Genomic DNA, 22,429 nt, shown 5'->3' on the forward strand with positions numbered 1-22,429 from the left:
TCTTGTGCCTCAGCCTCCCAAGTATCTGGAATTACAAGTGTGCACCACCACGCCTGGCTAATTTTTGTATTTTTAGTAGAGACAGGGTTTCACCTTGTTGGCCAGGCTGGTCTTGAACACCTGATTTCACATGATCCACCCACCTTAGCTTCCCAAAGTGCTGGGATTACAGGCGTGAGCTACCGCACCTGGCCTAATTCATATTTTTGTGAGTACTAAAAAGTGAGGGATCCTAATTGAGAATCTGAGGATCTCCTGATTGTTTGGCTCAATAAACATCCACTAAAAATAATTACTATGCACCAGTGGACACAAAGATGACTATCCCTGCCCTCAAGGAGCTCACAGTCTGAAGGGGAGACAAAAAACACAAACAGATAATTTCCACAAAATGAGGTTAATGATCCAAGAATATCACAAAGTAAGGACTCTGAGACCTTAAAAACTGGGATTAAAAAGCCTGGGACTTGGCTGGGCATGGTGGCTTATGCCTGTAATCCCAGCACTTTGGGAAGCCGAGGCAGGCAGATCATGAGGTCAAGAGATCGAGACCATCATGGCCAATATGGTGAAACCCTGTCTCTACTAAAACTACAAAAATTAGCTGGGCATGGTGGCACCTGCTTGTAGTCCCAGTTACTCGGGAGGCTGAGACAGGAGAATCACTTGAATCTGGGAGGCAGAGGTTGCAGTGAGTCAGGATTGTGCCACTGCACTCCAGCCTAAGGATAAGCAAGACTATATCTCAAAAAACAAAACAAACAAACAAACAAACAAACAAAACAAAAAAAACACTGGGACTTGAAAAAGATAAGTCATTTGTTCAGGACACACAGATAGTAGAGGCCCTGGGATTTGCACCTGGAAATGCCTGACCCTAGGACCCATGGGGCTTAACCTGTAGGACTGCCATGAGAATTAATGAGATGATGCATGTTTGCTCCAAGCTTTGCACAGTAGAGTCAATGCTCAGTAAAACAGAGGCTTTTTTTTTTTAGTCTTAGAGACAGGGACTTGCTCTGTCATCCAGGCTGGAGTGTGGTGGTGTAATTATAGCTCACTGTAGCCTTGATCTCCTGAGCTCAAGTGATGCTCACACCTCAGCCTTTCAAGCAGCTAGGACTACAGGTGTGCACCAGAACACCCAACTAATTAAAAATAATTATTTTGGAGGGATGGGGTCTCCCTATGTTGCCCAGGCTGGTCTCAAACTCCTGGGCTCAAGTGATTCGCCTGCTTTGGCCTCCCGATGTGCTGAGATTACAGATGTGAACCACTGTGCCAGGCCGATCGGTCCTTTTTAAAAGCTCCCCAGGTGGGTTAGGCATGGTGGCTCTTACTTGTAATCCTAGCACTTTGGGAGGTTGTGGACAGATTGCTTGAGCCCAGGAGTTTGAGACCAGCCTGGGCAACATGGCAAAACCCCATCTCTACAAAAAATAGCTGAGTGTGGTGGCATGTGCCTGTAGTTCCAGCTACTCAGGAGGCTGAGGTGGGAGGATCGCTCAAGCCCAGAAAGTTGAAGCTTCAAAAATAAAATAAAAATTAAAAAAAAGCTTCCCAGGTGATTCTGATGTGCAGCCAGAGGTGAGAACCACCAGCTTGGTGGAAAGACACCTGAGTTCCTTTAATGCATCAGAGAGTTTGGCTCAAGATTCCCTGGGAGCACATAAGGGAGGAAAATCTGATTTGAAGTAGGAAGTTGGAGGGATTAGAGAAGACTTCACGAAGAAGATGGCAATGGGTCCCAGCCTTAAAGGATGAGCTAGATTTCACCAGGAAAAGGAGAGATGCAGAATTCCAGGTAGCCAAGGGCCTGAGGTGTGATTGGCAGGTGTGTCTGGAGAGTGGGAAGGCTCCTGAGTGGAGCAGGTAAAGGCCTTGACTTTGTTCTGCAGGGTATGGAAAGTTCTAGAAGTTTCAACATAGCAGCACGGTGTTAAACAGCGATCCTGACTTTCCCCACTGTTGCAATGTGTGGTCCCTCCCAGGGCTTCCAAATCAAGAGCCAGCTCTCTCAAGGTGACCATGACCTCTCTCATTGCTTTAGGACCTGAAAGACATCATTGTCAACTTAGGAGAGATTCGAGACCGAGCCTTGCAGAGTCCTGGCGTGAACCGCAGCCTGTTTCTCATCACACTGGAGAGGTGTTTCCAGGTGCTGAACTCCCTGGAGTGTGTGGAGATCCTGGGCAAGGTGCTGAGGGGGTCTTCAGGCAGTTTTCTCCAGCCGGACATCACAGAGCTGCTCCCTCGGGACTTGTGCAAGGATGCCTTTACGAACCTGTGAGTGGTTCCTCCCAATTTCTTCTCCTTCTTCTCTTTCTTTTCTTTTTTCTTTCCCCTTCCCCCTCCCCCACCCCCCTCCCCCCCTTCCCCTCCCTCTCCTCCTCCTCCTTTTAAATGGAGTTTCACTCTGTCTTGCAGGCTGGAGTGCAGCGACGCAATCTGGGCTCACTGCAACCTTTGCCTCCCAGGTTCATGTGGTTCTCCTGCCTCAATTCCAAGTAGCTGGGACTACAGGCATGTCTACCACGCCCGACTTCTTTTTGTATTTTTTAGAGACAGAGTTTCACCATGTTGGTCAGGCGGGTCTCAAACTCCTGATCTCAAGTTATCCACCTGCCTTGCTTCCCAAAGTGCGGGGATTACAGGCATGAGCCACTGCACCTGGCCACTCCCACCTTCTTAACTCATCACACTATACTTCAGGGGCTGTTGTGAGAATTCAAAGAGGTATCACCTGGCAGCAAGGGGAAGACAGGTGGGGACAGGTTGATATGCATGTTTTGGAGCAAAAGCTTAAAATCTGTAGAGTTGGGCAGGGCGTAATCCCAGCCCAACTCATGCCTGGGATTACTCACGCCTGTAATCCCAGCACTTTGGGAGGCAGAGGTGGGTGGATCATGAGGTCAGCAGTTTGAGACCAGCTTGGCCAACATGGCAAAACCGCATCTCTACTAAAAATGCAAAAATTAGCCAGGCATGGTAGTGCACACCTGTAATCCCAGCTACTGGGGAGGCTGAGGCAGGAGAATCACTTGAACCCGGGGGGTGGAGGTTGCAGTGAGCTGAGATCATGCCACTGCACTCCAGCCTGGGTGACAGAGTGAGACTCCATCTCAAAACCAAACCAAACCAAACCAAACAATCTGTAGAGCAGAGAGAGAATGTGATTTAAAAAGTGTCTCTCAAATTTCAGTCACTCTGCTACCATCTTCATAATTTTTGCCATAACTCTATACTGCCTGTACTACTATTTTCTTCATAGTAATGAATTCTTTTTATTTACAAATATTTATTTTAAGAATAAATTTGGTATCATTGCTATAAATGAGAAACCAGTGCCCTTTGTCTTAAATAAAAGTCATCATAAAAATAAATACAGTGGAGCCAGGCACAGTGGCTCATGCCTGTAATCCCAACACTTTGGGAGGCCGAGGCAGGCAGATCACTTGAGGTCAGGAGCTTGAGATCAGCCTGGCCAACATGGTGAAACTTCATCTCTACTAAAAATACAAAAATTAGCCACGTGTGGTGGTGGGCGCCTGTAATTCCAGCTACTTGAGACGCTGAAGCAAGAGAATCACTTGAACCTGGGAGGTGGAAGTTACAGTGAGCCAGGATCGCAATACTGCACTCCAGCCTAGGTGACAGGGTGAGACTCTGTCTTGAAAAAAAAAAAAGATAAATAAATACAGTGGAAAAGAAAGTGTCACTAAGTCCTAGCTAGATATGTTGCTTGCTTAAGTGTGTTAATCAGATTGGGCTGCTATAACAAAAATATCATAGATTGGGCAGTTAATAAAAAACAGCATTTATTTCTTATGATTCTGAAAGCTGGGAAGTCCAGGATCAAGGTGCTGACAGACTTGGTGTCTGGTGAGGGCTCGCTTTCTGGTTTATAGGTGGCACCTTCAGGCTGTGTCCTCACATGGTGGAAGGGGTGATTGAGCCTTCTGAGATCTCTTTTATAAGGGCACTAATCCCATTCATAAGGTATCCAGCCTTATGACCTAATCATCTCTCAAAACTCCACCTCTTAATACTGTCATGTTGGGACTTAGGGTTTCAACACAGGAAATTTGGGGAAATGCAAACTTTCAGTCCACAGCACCAAGACTCTGAACCTGGGTCTTGTTCTCTTGATTTAAAAACAATCTGAGTGTGTTTTAAAGACTCACTGGCACTAAATTGAGACGTACTTCTTGAGGGACAGCAGAAGGAGTGACAGAGCACTGAAAAGGAGGATTTTTCTCCTTATGAGATGCCATGCCAGCTTATATTGGTTACACCTAGCCCTGCATGCAATTGTGCTTTGATGTAAACCAAGTTAGAGGATTGTGTCTAGGACGTCAAGAGCCCTAGGCATTGCAACCACTGCCAACTCCCTCCTTTTACTAATTGTAGCACTTTATGGCTATAAAACAGTCTTTCTAAATCTAAAAATGATTTAGAAGAAGGAAAAGACAAATATGATGATAACAATGTGGAAGATTCCTTTTATCTTTTGCAGCCAAAGGACAGTAGGGGAAACCGATAGTATACTGACCTCATATTTTCTTGAGGGTGTCAGTTTTTTTCACTAAGACACATACTCATGAAACCCTTTTGTTCTGCAGGCTTTTACACTATTCCTTTTAAATTCAGTGTCTTCTCCCTCCTTTATTCATCTGGGTTGTGGAAGAGAACAGCATTGTGGGAGAGAGTGTATTGGTTACTACTGCTCATTTGAGTGAGCAAGAAACCTAAGAGGCAGAAAAACCCATTCAAACTGGCTTCAAGCAAAAAGGGAATTATTGGAACATGTAATTGAATAGTTTTAGGTGTAGGGCTGACTTCAGACACAGCTGGATCCAGAGTCTCAAATAATGCCATCAGGAACATATTTGGCTCTTTCTTATGTGCTGAAAACCATTGAATTGTGTACTTTAATGGGTGAATTGTAGGGTGTATGAATTATATCTCAACAGAGCTGTCCCCCACCTCCCCAAGAAAGGACCCAGAAGTGAGGAAGTGGTGAAAATATGTGTAGAATATTCTTTGGAAGGTGTTTAGCTGTGAAGGGGAAGAGGAAAATGGGAAAATAGCTACATATAGCTAAGGAGTGGGGGGGTTATTTTTTATTTTTAAGTTCTGGGGTACACGTGCAGGATGTGTGGGTTTGTTACATAGGTAAATGTGTGCCATGGCGGTTTGCTGCACCTATCAACCCATTAACTAGGTATTGAGCCCAGTATGCATTAGCTATTTTTCCTAAGGCTCTCCCTTTCCCCATCCCACCCCACAACAGGCCCCAGTGTGTGTTGTTCCCTTCCCTGTGTCCATGTGATCTCATTGTTCAGCTCCCACTTATAAGTGAGAATGTGGGGTGTTTCATTTTCTGTCCCTGCATTAGTTTGCTGTGGATAATGGCTTCCAGCTCCATTCATGTCCCTGGAAAGGACATGATCTTGTTCCTTTTTATGGCTGCATTGTATTCTATAGTGATATACGTACCATATTTTCTTTATCCAGTTTATCACTGATGGGCATTGGGGTTGATTCCATGTCTTTGCTATTGTGAATAGTGCTGCAATGGACATATATGTGCATTTATCTTTGTAACAGAATGATTTATGTTTTTGGGGTACACGCCCAGGAATGGGATTGCTGGGTCAAATGGTATTTCTAGTTCTAGGTCTTTGAGGAATTGCCGCACTTTCTTCCACAATGGTTGAACTAATTTACATTCAGGAGAGGGGTTTTAACATGACAGCTTTGGGTCACACTTGCTGTTATGACTCCCTCCCTCTTTAAAGCAGCCCCTACCTGCTTGTTATTAATCGATGCCTGTGTCTGTGTTATTTAGATCTGCGGTGTTCAAAGATCTCTACGACCAAACCTCGGCTCATTCCCAGAGAGCTCTCTATTCCTGGATGACTGGGATATTGCAGACATCCTCCAATGCCGCTGGTGAGCCTGTACTTTGAGGTGGGGTCACTTTTTGGGGGAAGGATATCTTCAAAAGAAGTGCTTCATCTCTGAAAACATGGATTTGATGTTGATCTCTTATGAGTTTTACCACCTCCTACCACTTTGAAAAACAGTTTGATGTGGCTTATGGAATAAAACACATACCCTATTTCATCAATGCAATTTGCACATGTTGAAGCCTCTGAAATAATGTGTCTGTATTTTACAATGAATGCTGTGTCTGAGTTTTTTAGTGAAACATAAATAATGATGGTAACTTAGATTCAATGTGTACCTTGAGTAGGGTTACAAGTTCAAATCTGTATAAAAAATCCATATTAAAATGAAGGAAGAGGCTGGGTGTGGTGGCTCACGCTTATAATCCCAGCACTTTGGGAGGCTGAAGCATGCAGATCACTTGAGGTCGGGAGTTCAAGACCAGACTGACCAACATGGTGAAACCCTGTCTCTACTGAAAATACAAAAATTAGCTGGGTATGCTGGTGGGCACCAGCTACTCAGGAGGATGAGGCAGGAGAATCGCTTCAACCTGGTAAGCGGAGATTGCAGTGAGAGATTGCAGCACTGCACTCCAGCCTGGGCAACAGAGTGAGACTGTCTCAAAAAAAGAAAGAAAGAAATAGAGTGAGGGAGAGACAGAGAGGGAGAAGAGAGGATTTTGTTAAGGTATCTAGGCAATGAAGCACAGAAATTTAACTCTGAGTGTCCTGGCAACCAAAGCAGAAATAGGTCAGGATTTATTTATGTGATGGATGTTGATTAAAAGCCTCTTTGTGTCCTAGAGCAGTCAAATTCCTAGAGACAGAAATTAGAATGGTGGTAGACTTTTGATTTTGCAAGGTGCAAAAAATTCTGCATATGGCTGGTGGTGACGGTTGTACTATAATGTGAATGTGAATGTACTTACTACCACTCAACTGTACACTTAATAATGGGGCCGGGCAGGCCAGGTGCAGTGGTTTATGCCTGTAATCCTAGTACTTTGGGAGGCTGAGGAAGGTGGATCACCTGAGGTCAGGAGTTTGAGAACAGCCTGGCCAACATGGTGAAACCCCATCTCTACTAAAAATATAAAAAATTAGCCTGGCATGGTGGCAGGCACCTATAATCCTAGCTACTTGGGAGGCTGAGGCAGGAGAATCACTTAAACTTGGGAGGCAGAGGTTGCAGTGAGCCAAGATTGCACAATGGCACTGCAGCTTGGGTGACAGAGCAAGATTCTGTCTCAAAGGAAAAAAATTAAAGAAAAAAGAAAATTGGGGCTGGGTGCAGTGGCTCACACCTGTAATCCCAGCATTTTGGGAGGCCGAGATGTGCGGATCACTTGAGGTCAGGAGTTTGAGACCAGCCTGGCCAACATGGCGAAACTCTGTCTCTACCAAAAAAATACAATAATAATAATAATAATAATAATAATAAAAATAGCCACGTGTAGTGGCATGTGCCTATGGTCCCAGCTACTCAGAAGGCTGAGGCAGAAGAATCATTTGAACCCAGGAGGCAGAGGTTGCAGTGAATCATGATTGTGCCACTGCACTCCAGCCTGAGTAATGGAGTGAGACACTGTCTCAAAAAAAAAAAAAAGAAAAAAAGATGGTAAATTTTATGTTATGTGTATTTTATCACAACTGAAAAAAATAGAAATAGAAAAGAATGGCTATATAGATTAACAATACAAACAATTTCTCAGATAGCTTCAACTTCTTAAACGTTTAATGTCAGTAATGTAAGCAGAATAAACTTTTAAACACTTTTAAAAAGTTGTTATGTATCAATAGCTGAGCATAGAGAAAGAAACAAAACAAAATTTCTGCTCTCATAGTCCTACTATTTTATTGTGGGAGGGTTGGTGGAGAAAAATTTTTTAAATATGTAAGTAAAGCAAGAGAGAGAGAGAGAGAGAGAGAGAGACAGAATTTAGAAACTTAGATACTGCTGGCTTCTATGAAGAAAATAAAATAGTTTGTTGAGATGGAATCTCACTCTGTCACCCAGGCTGGAGTACAGTGGCACAGTCTCTGCTTACTGCAACCTATGCCTCATGGGTTCAAGTGATTCTCTTGTCTCAGCCCCCGAATAGCTGAGATTACAGGTGCCTGCCACCATGCCCAGCTAATTTTTGTATTTTTAGTAGAGTCGTGTTTCCTCCATGGTGGCCAGGCTGTTCTTGAACTCCTGACCTCAAGTGATCCACCCACCTCGGCCTCCCAAAGTGCTGGGATTACAGGCATGAGCCACTGCACTTGGCCAGAAAGGATTGTTACATGTATTTTAGACTATAAGAGGGCTTGGCAAATGTTTTCTGTAAAGGACCAGGTAAATATTTTAGGCTTTGTAAGCCTGCCATCTTTGCCTCAATTATTCAGCTCTGACACTGCAGCTTGAAAACAGCTGTAGACAGTAGATGAATAAGCATGACTGTGTCCCAGTAAAACTTTATTTATGGACCCTGAAATTTGAAATGTGTGTAATTTTCATGTGTCACCAAATAGGATTCTTTTGATTTTCCTTTCAGCCATAAAAAAATGTAGACACCAGGCAGGGTGCAGTGGCTCATGCTTATAATCCCAGCACTTTGGGAGGCCCAGGTAGGAGAATTGCTTGAAGCCAAAAGTTTAAGACCAGATTGGGCAACATAGCAAGACCCCATCTCTTAAAAAAATTTAAAAAAATTAGCCAGATGTGCTGGTACATGCCTGTAGTCCTAGCTACTCTAGAGGCTGAGGCAGGAGGATCCCTTGAACCCAGAAGTTTGAGGCAGCAGTAAGCTCTGAGGTGCCACTGCACTTCAGTCTGGGTGACAGAGTGAGACCTTGTCTCTAAAAAAAAAACCTTGAAATAATAAACAGAAATCCATTTTTGGCTCATGGGCTGTATAAAAACAGGTGGCAGGCTGAGTTTGCCCCATAGACTGTAGTTTGCCAACCCTTAGACTAAGGAATCAGGGAAGACCTCTCAAGTGAGTGACATCGGAATCAACACCAAAATGAGGAGATGGAACCAGTCATGTAAGGCTCTGGAGAAAGGTCATCCCAGGGGGAGATCCCAGGAAATACAAAGGACCTGAGATGGGAATGAGCTCAGTGTGGGCAAAACATAAGGAAAGCAGATGGGGCTGGAGGATGGGGAATGCCAATCAATCCTTTTCCTGGAATTCAGCTCTGAGATTTGTGCATAATGAACATTAAACAACATCATAATCAAAGTCTCAAATGCATAGTAGAATTCCCTCTGCTTGGTGCATAATTATGGCCTCCAGGAATCGGAGTCTCACACTGTGTAACTATGAGAAAGCCGCTCAACCTTCAGACTTCTCAGTCTTTATTGCCAGAGTTTAATTAGGCACAGACTTTCCTTCTAAAATTCCTATATGGTTTGCTTCATTATTAAACTACAGCGAGTTGAAATTAATTCTGTTTGGACCTTAAAAGGTTTTTTTTTCATGAAGTCCCATGATGGAACTGGAAATACTTTGGCTGGTAAAAATATCCCAACCTTGCTAGCCAGGTGTGGTGGCTTATACCTGTAATCCTAGCACTTTGGGAGGCTGAGGAAGGAGGATTTTTCAAAGCCAGCCTGGGCAATGTAGTGAGACCCCTCTCTACAAAAAAATTAAAAGATTAGCCTGATGTGATGGTGCATGCCTGTAGTCCTAGCTACCAGGGAGGCTGAGGCAGGAGTTCGAGGCTGCAGTGAGCTGTGATCATGCCACTGCACTCCAGCCTGGACAACAGAGGAAAAAATAATCCCAAGCTTGGGGATCATTGATCTGTGGAAATACAGTTCATGCTTAGTAATTAATTAAACAATCTACAACTAGCTTGGTTCTTTGTGAATGTGTGGTTCTAGCCCCAAATTTTTTTTAGCCCTCTGTATAGGCAAGGCAAATGTCCAGGGTCCCCATCTGAAGGATTGTAGGAGTATGCGTGTGTCACCTCAACATCTTTGATACCTGGTTTGAGGGAGGTGCTCCGTATGTTCTTGTGAATCAGTCCATACACAAGTTGATTTCTCCATCTCATTTGGGCATCTGTCATAGCCCATGGCTTCTGCAAATAGCTTTTGGTGTCACTGCATCCTGTAAATGCTCCCCACTTCTTTCATTTTCCCCAAATGCCTCCAGTACAATGTTGTTGTGTGTAAATGTCTTTTCCTAAAGAACTGGGGAGCACTGGCAGCTACTTCCAGCTCAGTGAAACTTGAGGTCTGATCCTAGACTTAATGGTTGTTTTTTGTGTTTTTTTTGAGATGGCGTTTCCCTCATATTGCCTAAGCTGGAGTGCAGTGGTGCAATCTCAGCTCGCTGCAACCTCCGCCTCCCAGGCCCAAGTGATTCTCCTGCCTCAGCCTCCCAAGTAGCTGGGATTACAGGCACGCGCCACCATACCCAGCTATAATTTTTGTATTTTTGGTAGAGATGGGGTTTCACCATCTAGGCCAGGCTGGTTTTGAACTTCTGACCTTGTGATCCACCTGCCTCTGCCTCCCAAAGTGCTGGGATTATAGGTGTGAGCCACCGTGCCCCGCCTAGACTTGATGGTTTTTAAAGTCCCACTGACATCTCAGTGATGGGGAAATTCAAAGGCCAGAACAAGGTGTCAGAGAGAGTCCTCTGGGAATTCAGCGGAGAGAGAAAGTACTTCTCATAAAGGAGACAAGAGAAGGCTTTAAAGGAAAGAAAAATTTGAGCTTGATCTTAAAGTAGGATTTGGATGCAGAAGGGTTAAGGAAAAGCATTGTAGGTGGTAAAAAGATGCCAAGGCCAGCCAAGATTTGGAGAACATTTTGGGGAAGTACAAGTACTTCGGTTTGACTCAAGTATAGTAACATGGCGATAATCAGTGAGGATGATTATTATTAGTGGTAGCGATGCAAGAGAGTCAAATATACTTCATGGTGCCAGAATATTATTTTATTAGACAGAGTCTTGCTCTGTCGCCCAAGTTGGAGTGCAGTCACGTGATCTTGGCTCACTGCAGCCTCCACCTCCCAGGTTCAAGAGATTCTCCTGCCTCAGGCCACCAAGTGGCTGGGATTACAGGTACCACCACACCTGGCTTTTTTTGTATTTTTAGTAGAGATGGGTTTTCACCATGTTGGCTAGGCTAGTCTCAAACTCCTGATCTTAAGTGATCTGCCCGCCTTGGCCACCCAAAGTGCTGGGATTACAGGTGTGAGCCACTGCACCTGGCCTTATGTTGCTGGATTATTTAGTAACCAATTGAACTAAAAAATAAAACTACATTTTGTGGGTTTTAAAAATAATCTACATTTCTTATTTATTGTTATTATTATTATTATTTTAAGAGACAGAGTCTCACTCTGTTGCCCAGGCTGGAGTGCAGTAGAGTGAGTGCATAGCTCACTGTAGCCTCGAATTCCTGGTTTCAGGCGATCCTCTCTCCTCAGTTTCCTGAGTAGCTGGGACTACAGGTGCATGCCACTGCAGCTAGCTTTTTTTTTTTTTTTTTTTTTTTTTGTAGAGATGAGGGTCTTGCTATATTACTCAGGCTGGTCTCAAACTCTTGGTCTCAGCCTTCCAAAGTGTTGAGATTATGGGTGCTTGGCCAGAAAGAATAATCTGCATTTCTAACAAGTTCCCAGGTAACACTGATGTTGCAAGTCCAGGGACCACACTATTGAGTAATAAGGTCTGAGGTGGTATGCCTCTATGATCACATCCTACGTGTGATCTCACAGGTAGGCTCTGTATATATGGTTGTTGAATGAGTTAATAATGAATTAATGTGGCTGGGTGTGGTGGCTCACACCTGTAAGTAATCCCAGCACTTGAGGAAGTGGAGGTGGTCAGGAGTTTGAGACCAGCATGGTGAAACCCCATCTCTACTACAACTACAAAAATTAGGCAGATGTGGTGGCTGGTGCCTGTAACCCCAGCTACGTAGGAGACTGAGGCAGGAGAATGGCTTGAACCTGGGAGGCAGAGGTTGCAGTGAGCCAAGATCACACCACTGCATTCCAGCCTGGGAAACAGACTGAGACTCCATCTCAAAAAAATCTCAAAAAACAAAATTAACAAAGAATTAATGAATGCAAGAAGGAGGTCCTGACAGCACAGATGCTGTTGACTATCACATACTAGTGCAAAGGCGTTTATTTATTTGAGACAGAGTCTTGCACTGTTGCCCAGCCTGGAGTGCAGTGGTACGATCTTGGCTCACTGCAACCTCTGCCTCTTGGGTTCAAGCCATTCTCCTGCCACAGACTCCTGAATAGCTGGGACTACAGGTGTGCACCACTATTCCCAGCTAATATTTTGTATTTTTAGTAAAGATGGGGTTTCAACATGTTGGCCAGGATGGTCTCGATTTCTTCACCTTGTGATCCTCCTGCCTTGGCCTTCCAAGTGCTGGGATTACAGGTGTGAGCCACCTCGCCTGGCTGGCTTTTATTTATTTAATTTGCTCATTTATTCATTTCTTTATTTTTTGTAGATGACTCTGTTTCATGGGTCAGTGCGGAAAACTTATGGATTTTGGGCAGATACATGGTTCACCTATCATTTGAAGAAATTATGAAAATTAGTCCTATAGAAGTAAGTTGGGAATGTACATTTATGCGTTGTCATTACTAATACACTTTGGGTAAGGTGTATTCTCAACTCTAATGTTCATCCAGCCAGTCAAGGTGCCTTGGAAATTGTATACCCTCCTCAGCCCAATAGAGCTTGGGCCTCTAAAGAAAACTATTGGGGCAAAGTTTCAAGTGGGCAATCATGGGATTGTGTTTTAGTATAGAAGTGCTAAGAAAAGTAAAAGAATTGTGGACAGCTAAGATCACATCTCTGATGTGAGCAAACATGATTTAAAGGGATTGTTGGCTATGAACCAAAAATCATTTAAGAGTATTTTTGTACTCAAGAAAAGCCAAGGACAAAAGATACAAAGTTTCCAGTCCTTGGAATGGGAACTCAAAGCAAAAACAACATGGATTAATAGCTACTTCTATATATAGCTACTTCTGTTAGTAGCTGTTTGAGCATCAGCAATGGTTAGATTTTAATTCTAGAGTTTACAGTGGAGAAATGTACACGTTCTAAGGTTGCTTAACTCACCGGTTAACCTGTCCCTCTCCTTTTGATGTTGACCCAATGACATTAAAATCCCTTGGGCACCATGATTCTTGAATGGGGTCTCCAAAGAATGCTGCCAACACAAAGGGACTCATAAAGAGACTGTGGGCCTTGCCTCCAATTTTTAATTTTTTTTATAAATCATATGTGCTCTGACACTTCTGTCCAATGAGAGAAGTGTTTGCATCAAATGACTGGCTTGTTCAAGGGACCCATTGACTCAGCAATGTCTGCTTATTATGAAACCAGAGGCAGAACAAGGTTTCTCTTTTTTATGGAGGGGGCTGGGAGTATTTCAAGTGTCTTCCAGTTTTTATAACCAGCAGTCCTAGAATTAATCCCCCACTCCACTGCCATTTACTTTCTCAATGTTGAGTTGCTTTGAGTAGGTAGCAGCTTAAATTCTTAGAAAGCTGGGCCCCAAGAAGAAATTTCTAAGATCAAGCACCCGTTGGCAACTTTTCATTCTCTAAATGTAGAGAAGGGAGAAGTCAAGAGTAACACAGTTAAAAGGTAATTTTATTTATTTGTTTGTTTGTTTGTTTTTGTTTTTGAGAGGAAATCTCGCTCTGTTGCCTAGGCTGGAGTTCAGTGGCATGATCTTGGCTCACTGCAACCTCTCCCTCCTGGGTTCAAGTGATTCTCCTGCTTCAGCCTTCTGAGTAGCTGGGATTATAGGTGTGTGCCACCATGCCAGTCTGAATTTTGTATTTTTAGTAGAGATGGGGTTTCACCATGTGGGTCAGGCTGATCTCAAACTCCTGACCCCATGATCTTCCTGCCTGAACCTCCCAAAGTGCTGGGATTATAGGCGTGAGCCACCGCACCAGGCCTATTTTAGTTGATTTCTTTTTGAGATGGAGTCTTGCTCTGTTGTCCAGGCTGCAGAGCAGGTTCTATTGATTCTCCTGCCTCAGCCTCCTGAGTATCTGGGATTACAGGTACATGCCACCATGCCCGGCTAATTTTTGTATTTTTAGTAGAGATGAGGTTTCACCATATTGACCAGGCTGGTCTCAAATTCTTGACCTCAGGTGATCTGCCTGCCTTGGCCTCCCAAAGTGCTAGGATTACAGGTGCAAGCCACCTCACCCAGCCTAAAAAGGAATTTTATATGGACAAAGAGTACAATCCACAAAGGAGAGACAACTTTATGAGAGCCTTTGAGCACAGTATAATAGCGCATCAAAATACAGAATGTTCCCGGTGCCGTGGCCCATGCCTGTAATCCCAGCACTTTGGGAGGCCAAGGAGGGAGGACTGCTTGAGCCCAGAAGTTCAAGACCAGCCTGGGCAACATAGTGAAACATCACCTCTACAAAAAAATTTAAAAATTAGCGAGGTGTGGTGGTATGTGCCTGTAGCTCAGCTACTTGGGAAGCTGAGGTGAGAGGATCACTTGAGCCCAGGAGGTTGAGGCTGCAGTGAGCCATGATCACACTACTGCAACCCAGCCTGGGTAATAGAGTGAGACCATGTCTTGGCTGGGCGCAGTGGCTCGTGCCTGTAATCCCAGCACTTTGGGAGGCTGAGGCGGGTGGATCACGTGAGGTCAGGTGTTTGAGACCAGCCGGGCCAACATGGTGAAACACTGTCTTTACTAACAATATAAAAATTAGCCGGGCATGGTGGCACATGCCTGTAATTCCAGCTACTCAGGAGGCTGTGGCAGGAATATCACTTGAACCTGGGAGGCTGAGGTTGTAGTGAGCTGAGATTGTACCACTGCACTCCAGCCTGGGTGACAGAGTGGGAATCCACCTCAAAAAAAAAAGGAATGAGACTGTCTCAAAAAGATTATATACATAATGTATAATCTGCTCGAAATACAAGGGACAATAGATATGAGTCCTATAGTAGTAGAAGACTTGCACATGGCACCCTTGGACATGTGGAGGAAAGAGAATGTCAGGAATCTGAATAGTATATTTAATAAGTTGAATATATATGCACCAAACTTTGTGTCTTACAAAGAGATTGCCCAAGGGCCGTTTATAAACTCATTTGTCTATTAAAAAAAGTTCTGATTCTTCAAAGCAGAAAGTTTGTGGACCACATTCTCTGACCTCAATATAACAAATCTAGAAATAAATGTGCAAAGATGAGCTTTTAAAAAGCCCAATTTCTCAGATGTTAAAAAATAATACTTTCCTAAAGAACAGTTAGGTTGAGAAGGAAACCAAAGTAGCAGTTATAGACCACTAAGAAATCAATGACAATGAGGCTGGGCGCGGTGGCTCACACCTGTAATCCCAGCACTTTGGGAGGCCAAGGTGGATGGGTCAGTTGATGTCAGGAGTTTGAGACCAGCCTGGCCAACATGGTGAATCCCTGCCTCTACTAAAAATACAAAAATTAGCCAGGGATGGTGGTGGGCATCTATAATCCCAGCTACTCTGGAGGCTGAGGCAGGAGAATCGCTTGAACTCAGGAGGCGGAGATTGCAGTGAGCTGAGATCGCGCCACTGCACTCCAGTTTGGGTGACAGAATGAGACCCCATCTCAAAAAAAAAAAAAAAAAAGACATCAATGGCAATGAGAACCAGGAGGCGTATCCAAGTATCCATGATGGGGCACAGTGCAGACCACCAGGGTGGGGCCACACTGGGCCACTTCTACCCTCCTCCCTGATATTCCCGTCCTTGTTCACCAACCAGATTGGGCTGTTTATCAGCTATGACAACGCCACCAAGCAGCTGGATATGGTCTATGACATCACACCTGAGCTGGCCCACGCATTTCTGGAGAGGATCAGCTCCTCCAACTTTAACGTGAGGAATACCTCCACCATCCACAGGCAAGGACATTGGCTCTGGGCCTTGGAGCTCTTTTGCAAGATGTGATCTATGCATCAGAATTCTCTGAGCAGCAAAAGACCCAGGGAGGGAAGGGAGGTGGATGGTCCATCTCTTTGAACAGTTCCACATCTCTCTATGCACATCTCTCTGTGTATGTCTGCACCCTTTTCATGAAGTGGTTATGAAGCAGGGTGAAAGGGTAAATGCTTTCTGAGCATCTCCTGTGTGCCAGGCATTTTATGCAATCTTATCAAGTGCTAATTCCAGCTCTCAGCACAGAAATGAAACATTTTAAATACTCAGGACTCGGTCCTGTTCCAAAGTGAATATGTGATTTCCGTTTTAAGTTGAGTCAAGTGTTGGAAATAACTCATAGGTCCCCGTATTTGAGAACCCCTTGTCATCAGACTCTCAGCTGGGGAGCCCCTGGATGAGATCAGCTCTAGAATTTAGTGATTGTAATGTGATCCTCCCTGAAACCATTCCCAGCAGGGGAGGGAGGGGAAATCAGCATTCCAGGGGTGTCAGGAAGGGTTTGAAGGTCAAGGCAGGGAGTGGGAAGTTGGTGGTGAGTACCATTCAATCCCCCTCCTTTTTTTTTTTTTTTTGGTGAGGCAGAGTCTCACCCTATTGCTCAGGCTGGAGTACGGTGATGGGATCTCGGCTCACTGCAACCTCTACCTCCCGAGTTCAAGCAATCCTTGTGCCTCAGCTTCCAGAGTAGCTGGGACTACAGGTGTGTGCCACCATGCCCAGCTAGTTTTTTTGTGTGTGTTTTTAGTAGCGATGGGGTTTTGCCATGTTGGCCAGGCTGGTTTCGAACTCCTGACCTCAGGTGGTCTGCCCACCTCAGCCTCCCAAAGTGCTGGGATTACAGGCATGAGCTACCACACCTGGCCCATTCAATAATCATCTTCTTCTTCTTCTTCTTCTCCTCTTCTTCTTCTCTTCTTCTTCTTCTTCCTCTTCTTCCTCTTCCTCTTCCTCTTCCCCTTCTTCTTCTTCCTCTTCCTCTTCCCCTTCCCCTTCCCCTTTTTCTTCTTCTTCTTCCTCTTCCTCTTCCCCTTCCTCTTCCTCCTCTTCCTCTTCCTCTTCTTCTTCTTCTTCTTCCTCTTCTCCTTCTCCTTCTCTTCTCCTTCTCCTTCTCTTCTCCTTCTCCTTCTCCTCTTCTCCTTCTCCTTCTTCTTCTCCTTCTCCTTCTTCTTCTTCCTCTTCTCCTTCTCCTTCTCTTCTCCTTCTCCTTCTCTTCTCCTTCTCCTTCTCCTCCTTCTCCTTCTCTTCTCCTTCTCCTTCTTCTTCTCCTTCTCCTTCTTCTTCTTCATCTCACTCTGTCACCCAGGCTGGAGTGTCGTCATACAATATCACCTCACTACAACCTCCACCTCCCACGTTCAAGAGATTCTCCTGCCTCAGCCTCCCTAGTAGCTGGGATTACAGCGTATGCCACGAATCCCAGCTAATTTTTGTATTTATAGTGGGGATGTGTTTTGGCCACATTGGCTAGGTAGGTCTCGAACTCCTGACCTCAAGTGATCCAACCACCTTGGCCTTCCAAAGTGCTGAGATGACAGGGGTGAACCACTGTGCTAGGCCATCATTCAATCTTCTTCTGTACATTCCTCAAGCTTTTATTGCCACAGTGTACCCATCCCATATTACCTTAAGTTTTTTAAATGAGCCACTTTTAGGGAATGTACTCATAAGAGAACAATTACATTTCCTTCACCTATCCTTCATAATTTTCACTTATTAGCATGGGTCCCAGTTTTCTTTTTCTTTTGCTTTCTTTTCTTTTCTTTCTTTCTTTTTTTTTTTCTGTGAAACAGAGTCTTGCTCTGTCACCCAGGCTGGAGTGCATATTGATGTGATCTTGCCTCACTGCAACCTCTGCCTCCCAGATTCAAGCGATTCTTCTGCCTTAGCCTCCTGAGTAGCTGGGACTACAAGAGCATCCCATCACGGCTGGCTAATCTTTTGTATTTTTAGTAGAGATGGGTTTCACCATGCTAGCCAGGATGGTCTTGATCTCCTGACCTTGTGATCTGCCTGCCTTGGCCTCCCAAAGCACTGGGATTATAGGTGTGACCCACCATGCCCAGCTGGGTTCCATTTTTTTATGGCTACATGCACACACAAATAGCCTCATGATTAAGAATGTGGGACCTCGAGCCAGACTTCATGGCTTAATCCTGGCCCTGCTGCTTTCAAATTGTGTAATCTTTGCCATTTTTACATCACCTCTATGCTTCCGCTTCCCCATCTGTAAAATGGGAGATAAAAATATGCCTGCCGCATGAAGGTCTTTGTAGGGATTTGCACACCTGACACATAGTAAGTGCTCAAGAAATATTTTTTCTTTTATAATTTATTTTTTAAATTGATAAAAATATATCTATTTATGGTATGCAACATGATGTTTAGAGATATATATTCATTGTGAAATGGCTTAAGCTAATTATTATCTCACATATTTTTTTTTGTGGTGAGAATACTTAAAATCTACTCTTAGCAACTTTGAAAATATGACACCTTGTTATTAACTATAGTCAGTATGTACAATAGATCTCTGAACCTACTTTCCTATTTAACTGAAACATTGTATCCTTTGTCCAATTATCTCCAAAACTCCCTTCCCACCTCCAGCCCCTGGTAGCAACCATTGTAACTCTCTGCTTCCATGAGTATGACTTTTTTTTCAGATTCTTTTTTTTTTTTTTTGAGATGGAATCTTGCTCTGTTACTCAGGCTGGAATGCAGTGGTGCAATGCCGGCTCACTACAACCTCTGCCTCTGGGATCCAATCGATTTTCCTGCCTCAACCTCCTGAGTAGCTGGGATTACAGGCGTGCATCACCACGCCAGGCTAATTTTTGTATTTTTAGTAGAGACAGGGTTACACCATGTTGGCCAGGCTAGTCTCGAACCCTGACCTTGTGATCTGCCCGCCTCCGCCTACCAAAGTGCTGGGATTACAGGTGTGAGCCACCATGTCTGGCCCAGATTCTTCATATAAGTTAGGTCATACAGTATTTGTCTTTCTGTGCCTGGCTTATTGCACTTAGCATAAGATTCTCCAAGTTCATCCCTGTTGTCCTGTATGATAGAATTTCCTTCTTCTTCAAAGCTGAAGAGCATTTCATTGTGTATCCACTGTATTTTTAAAAAATCCATGCATCCACTGATGTGTTCAACATTTAGGATAATTCCATACCTTGGCTATTGTGAATAGTTATTCTTAACATGGTTATTAACACTCAGCCCTCACTTTCCCAGAGTCTTCTTTTCTCGATGTTAAGCAGATCTCTTTTCCTCATCAGACACACTTTCAAATCTTTTCCCTGGACCTGGCAGTTCTTCTTTGGGCGTATCTGAATATGTCAATATCTCTTTGAGAGGGTGGAGCCAGGCTGACTGTAGACACCAGGTAGTCTTCATACTAACTCAAAGAGCATTCATTAATGAATGAGTGCTTAATATCCATCAGGAAGTATACACATCAGTTGGTGTGTGCCACTTCCCATTTAACTTTCACAGCCATCCTCTTTCTTTCATCATATTTATTATGATGTGTTACAATGAACAAAGCAAACCTCCCATTATTCAAGCTCAGAGAGGGAGGGGCACCTGCCTCTGTACGGTACAGGAGTACAGAGTGTGCACTGTGGAACTGTGTACAGCAACCTCATGGAGAAGTTAAGCAACTCAGTGGAGATCGAACATCTTAAAGAGCCGGGCTTCAAACTGCAGTAGGCCTGAATCAATGCTCTTAATGAGTAGATACATTGCTCTCAGTTATACCAGGGTTCAAATTTCACCTCTGTCCTTCCACTGTTTTCCTCCAGTCTTTTTTGCTTTCCTTCTGAAATCTTTGCATCATCTTGGTGGGTAGGTAGGAAAGGCATCCTGGAAACAGATCTTTGCCTCAGAGAATTCATCAGGGTGAAGAAACCCCCTTTTCTCCATGGGGAATTTTTTATGGCTACCAGCACTGTTCTTTCCTTATTCCCCTTATTCATCCCTGGTGGAGAGATGGCATATTTGGATGGGTCTACATTTAAGTCCCAGTTCTGCCGACTTGGCTTGGACAAATCAAATCTCAGTTTGCCCATCTATAAAATGGGGCTAATGAGAGCAGCTGCCTTGTAGGGTTGCTGTGATGAGATAATGCAGGTAAACAGCTCAGCACAAGATCTGGTAAGTGGTAGTGGCTGTTAATATAATCAGGACCCCATTGGTTTGGATTGGGCAATGGATGTCATTGTGTCCGCCAGCTCTCAGCCTTCTGTTATAGAACCAAACTGGGTTTGTTTGCCCATGCACAATGGAAAACCAAACACTGAGGCACCAGGTTTTTGTAGAGAGAAATGTTTATTGTGAATCGGCTGCCAAGGAGGAAGGAAGCAGTGCTCAAATTTGTGTCTCTGAGCTGTGGGCTGGGGCAGGTTTTATAGGCAGAGGGTAATGAGACTTGATCTGATTGGGTCTTGCTTGAGGTGATGCTGGGAGGTGGGATCTGATTAGATTATGCCATGAAGTGATGCCAGGGCTCAATCTGATTGGATCATGGACCATGCCATGTGGTGTCCACTTCTTAATTCAGCCTTCATTCCTCGGTCCTGAGTACTTAGGTTCCACCTGTGATTGCACATTTGGTTCATCTGGGCATGTTCAGGTTATATGACCTTCAATCTGGGAGTCCATGGCAACTGAAAAAGAACTCACCATTTTATTACACAAAATGATACCAGAATAGTCTGGTTCTGCACTTATACCTCCACCATACCTTTCCTCTTCTCACACAGGTTGGGGCTGCTGGTTTGTTTCTATGATGACCTGGAATTGCTGGATGCCGCTGTGGCCCAAGTCTTGCTTCACCAGATGATCAAGTGCAGCCACCTGAGGGGCTTCCAGGCTGCTGTCCAGAAGGTACAGCTGGGGTGCAAGGCCCTGAGGCCTCTGCTTCCGTTTTTCTAGCCGGAGAAATGGGGAGAACAGCCTAGCTTAGCCTTTGAGAGAAAACACACAGCACTAGTTGGGATTTAAGTCCAGTCACAGCAGATGGCCTCTCAAATACTGGGATGAATGTAACGTCAAAGACCAGACAGAAAACAGCAAAGGAACAGATCCTGGGGAGATCAAACTTCAATCAGCCGGGTGTTGTGGCTCACATCTGTAACGCTAGAACTTTGGGAGGCCAAAATTGCTTGAGGCTGGGAGTTTGATACCAGGCTGGTTAACATAATGAGACCCTTGTCTCTGTAAAAAATACAAAAAAATGGTTGGGCATGATGGTTCACACCTGTAATCCCAGCACTTTGGGAGGCTGAGGCAGGCAGCTCACCTGAGGTCAGGAGTTCGAGAGCAGCCTGGCCAACATGGTGAAACCCTATCTCTACTAAAAATACAAAAATTAGCCAGGCGTGGTGGTGCACACCTGTAGTCCCAGCTACTCAGGAGGCTGAGGCAGGAGAATTGCTTGAGCCTGGGAGGTGGAGGTTGCAGTGAGCTGAGATTGCCGCACTGCACTCCAGCCTGGGCAACAGAGTGAGATCTAGCGTTAAAAAAGAAAAGAAAAGAAAAGAAAATTAGCCATGTGACTTGGGAGGTTGAGGTAGGAGGATCTCTTGAGCCCAGGAGTGCCAGCCTGCAGTGAGCTATGATAGTGTCATTGCACTTCAGCTGGATGACAGAGCAAGACCCTATCTAAAAAGAAAAGAAAGGGGCAGCTACCTCAAACTTAAAATGTACATGCAGATCACCTAAGGATCTAAATGCAGATTCTGATTCAGGAGCTCTGGGTTGAGGCCCAGGACTCTCTTTTCTCTCATCTTCCTCTTCTTCTCCTTCCTCCTTCTTCCCTTGGCCTCAAAAGTGTTAGGATTACAGATGTGAGCCATTGTGCCCAGCTGATGCTGCATTTCCAACAAGCTTTCAGGTGATTCTGAAATCGCTGCTCTGGCGGACATGCCCGGAGCAGCAGGAGATAGAGCAGTGGTTCCCAAATTTGGCTCTAGATTAGTAACACCCCTGCCAGGTGCCATCCCCAGAGATTCCGATGTTATTGTTCTGGGGTGTGGCCTGGGGTATGGCCTGATTTTAAAGCTTCTCAATGCAGCCAGGATTGAGAACACTGGATTGGAGGGTAGTTATGATTCCCAAGACCAGGTTCTGGACACTAGTAAACACACTATCTCTCATTTTCCTTCCTCTCCATCTCTCTCTTCTTTCTTCTATTCAAGTCTCAATTCTACCCCCTTCCCTTCCACTTTTTGTGGTCCTTTTCAATTTGCTTAAAATCAGAAAGATGACATGAAAATAATATTAAATGAAATTTTGATAAAGCTATCAATAATTTCACAGAAGTTTTCCACTCATCACCTTAAAGTCCCCAAATGCATTTGACATTTGAGATCATGGTCATCTTTCTTGGTCAACGCATTTTTTTTTTTTTTTTGAGACGGAGTCTCATTCTGTCACCCAGGCTGGAATGCAGTGGCACAATCTCAGCTCACTACAACCTCCGCCTTCCAGGTTCGAGTGATTCTTTTGCCTCAGCCTCCAG

At 44.4% G+C, this 22,429-nt stretch overlaps 1 protein-coding gene across 1 annotated transcript in view; it reads left to right on the plus strand.

The window, feature by feature from the left end:
* Nucleotides 1–22,429, plus strand: part of OTOA (otoancorin) — an 80,617-nt gene that overhangs the window by 6,507 nt on the left and 51,681 nt on the right. Inside the window, exons 7-11 of the mRNA XM_035267185.3 lie at nucleotides 2,051–2,286; nucleotides 5,852–5,955; nucleotides 12,432–12,532; nucleotides 15,727–15,908; nucleotides 20,670–20,793. Of these exons, the coding sequence (XP_035123076.2) occupies nucleotides 2,051–2,286; nucleotides 5,852–5,955; nucleotides 12,432–12,532; nucleotides 15,727–15,908; nucleotides 20,670–20,793 (747 nt within the window). The remainder of the gene's footprint in view (nucleotides 1–2,050; nucleotides 2,287–5,851; nucleotides 5,956–12,431; nucleotides 12,533–15,726; nucleotides 15,909–20,669; nucleotides 20,794–22,429) is intronic.

The sequence above is a fragment of the Callithrix jacchus genome, chromosome 12 (assembly GCF_049354715.1).
Source record: "Callithrix jacchus isolate 240 chromosome 12, calJac240_pri, whole genome shotgun sequence".
Classification (NCBI taxonomy): Eukaryota; Metazoa; Chordata; class Mammalia; order Primates; family Cebidae; genus Callithrix; species Callithrix jacchus.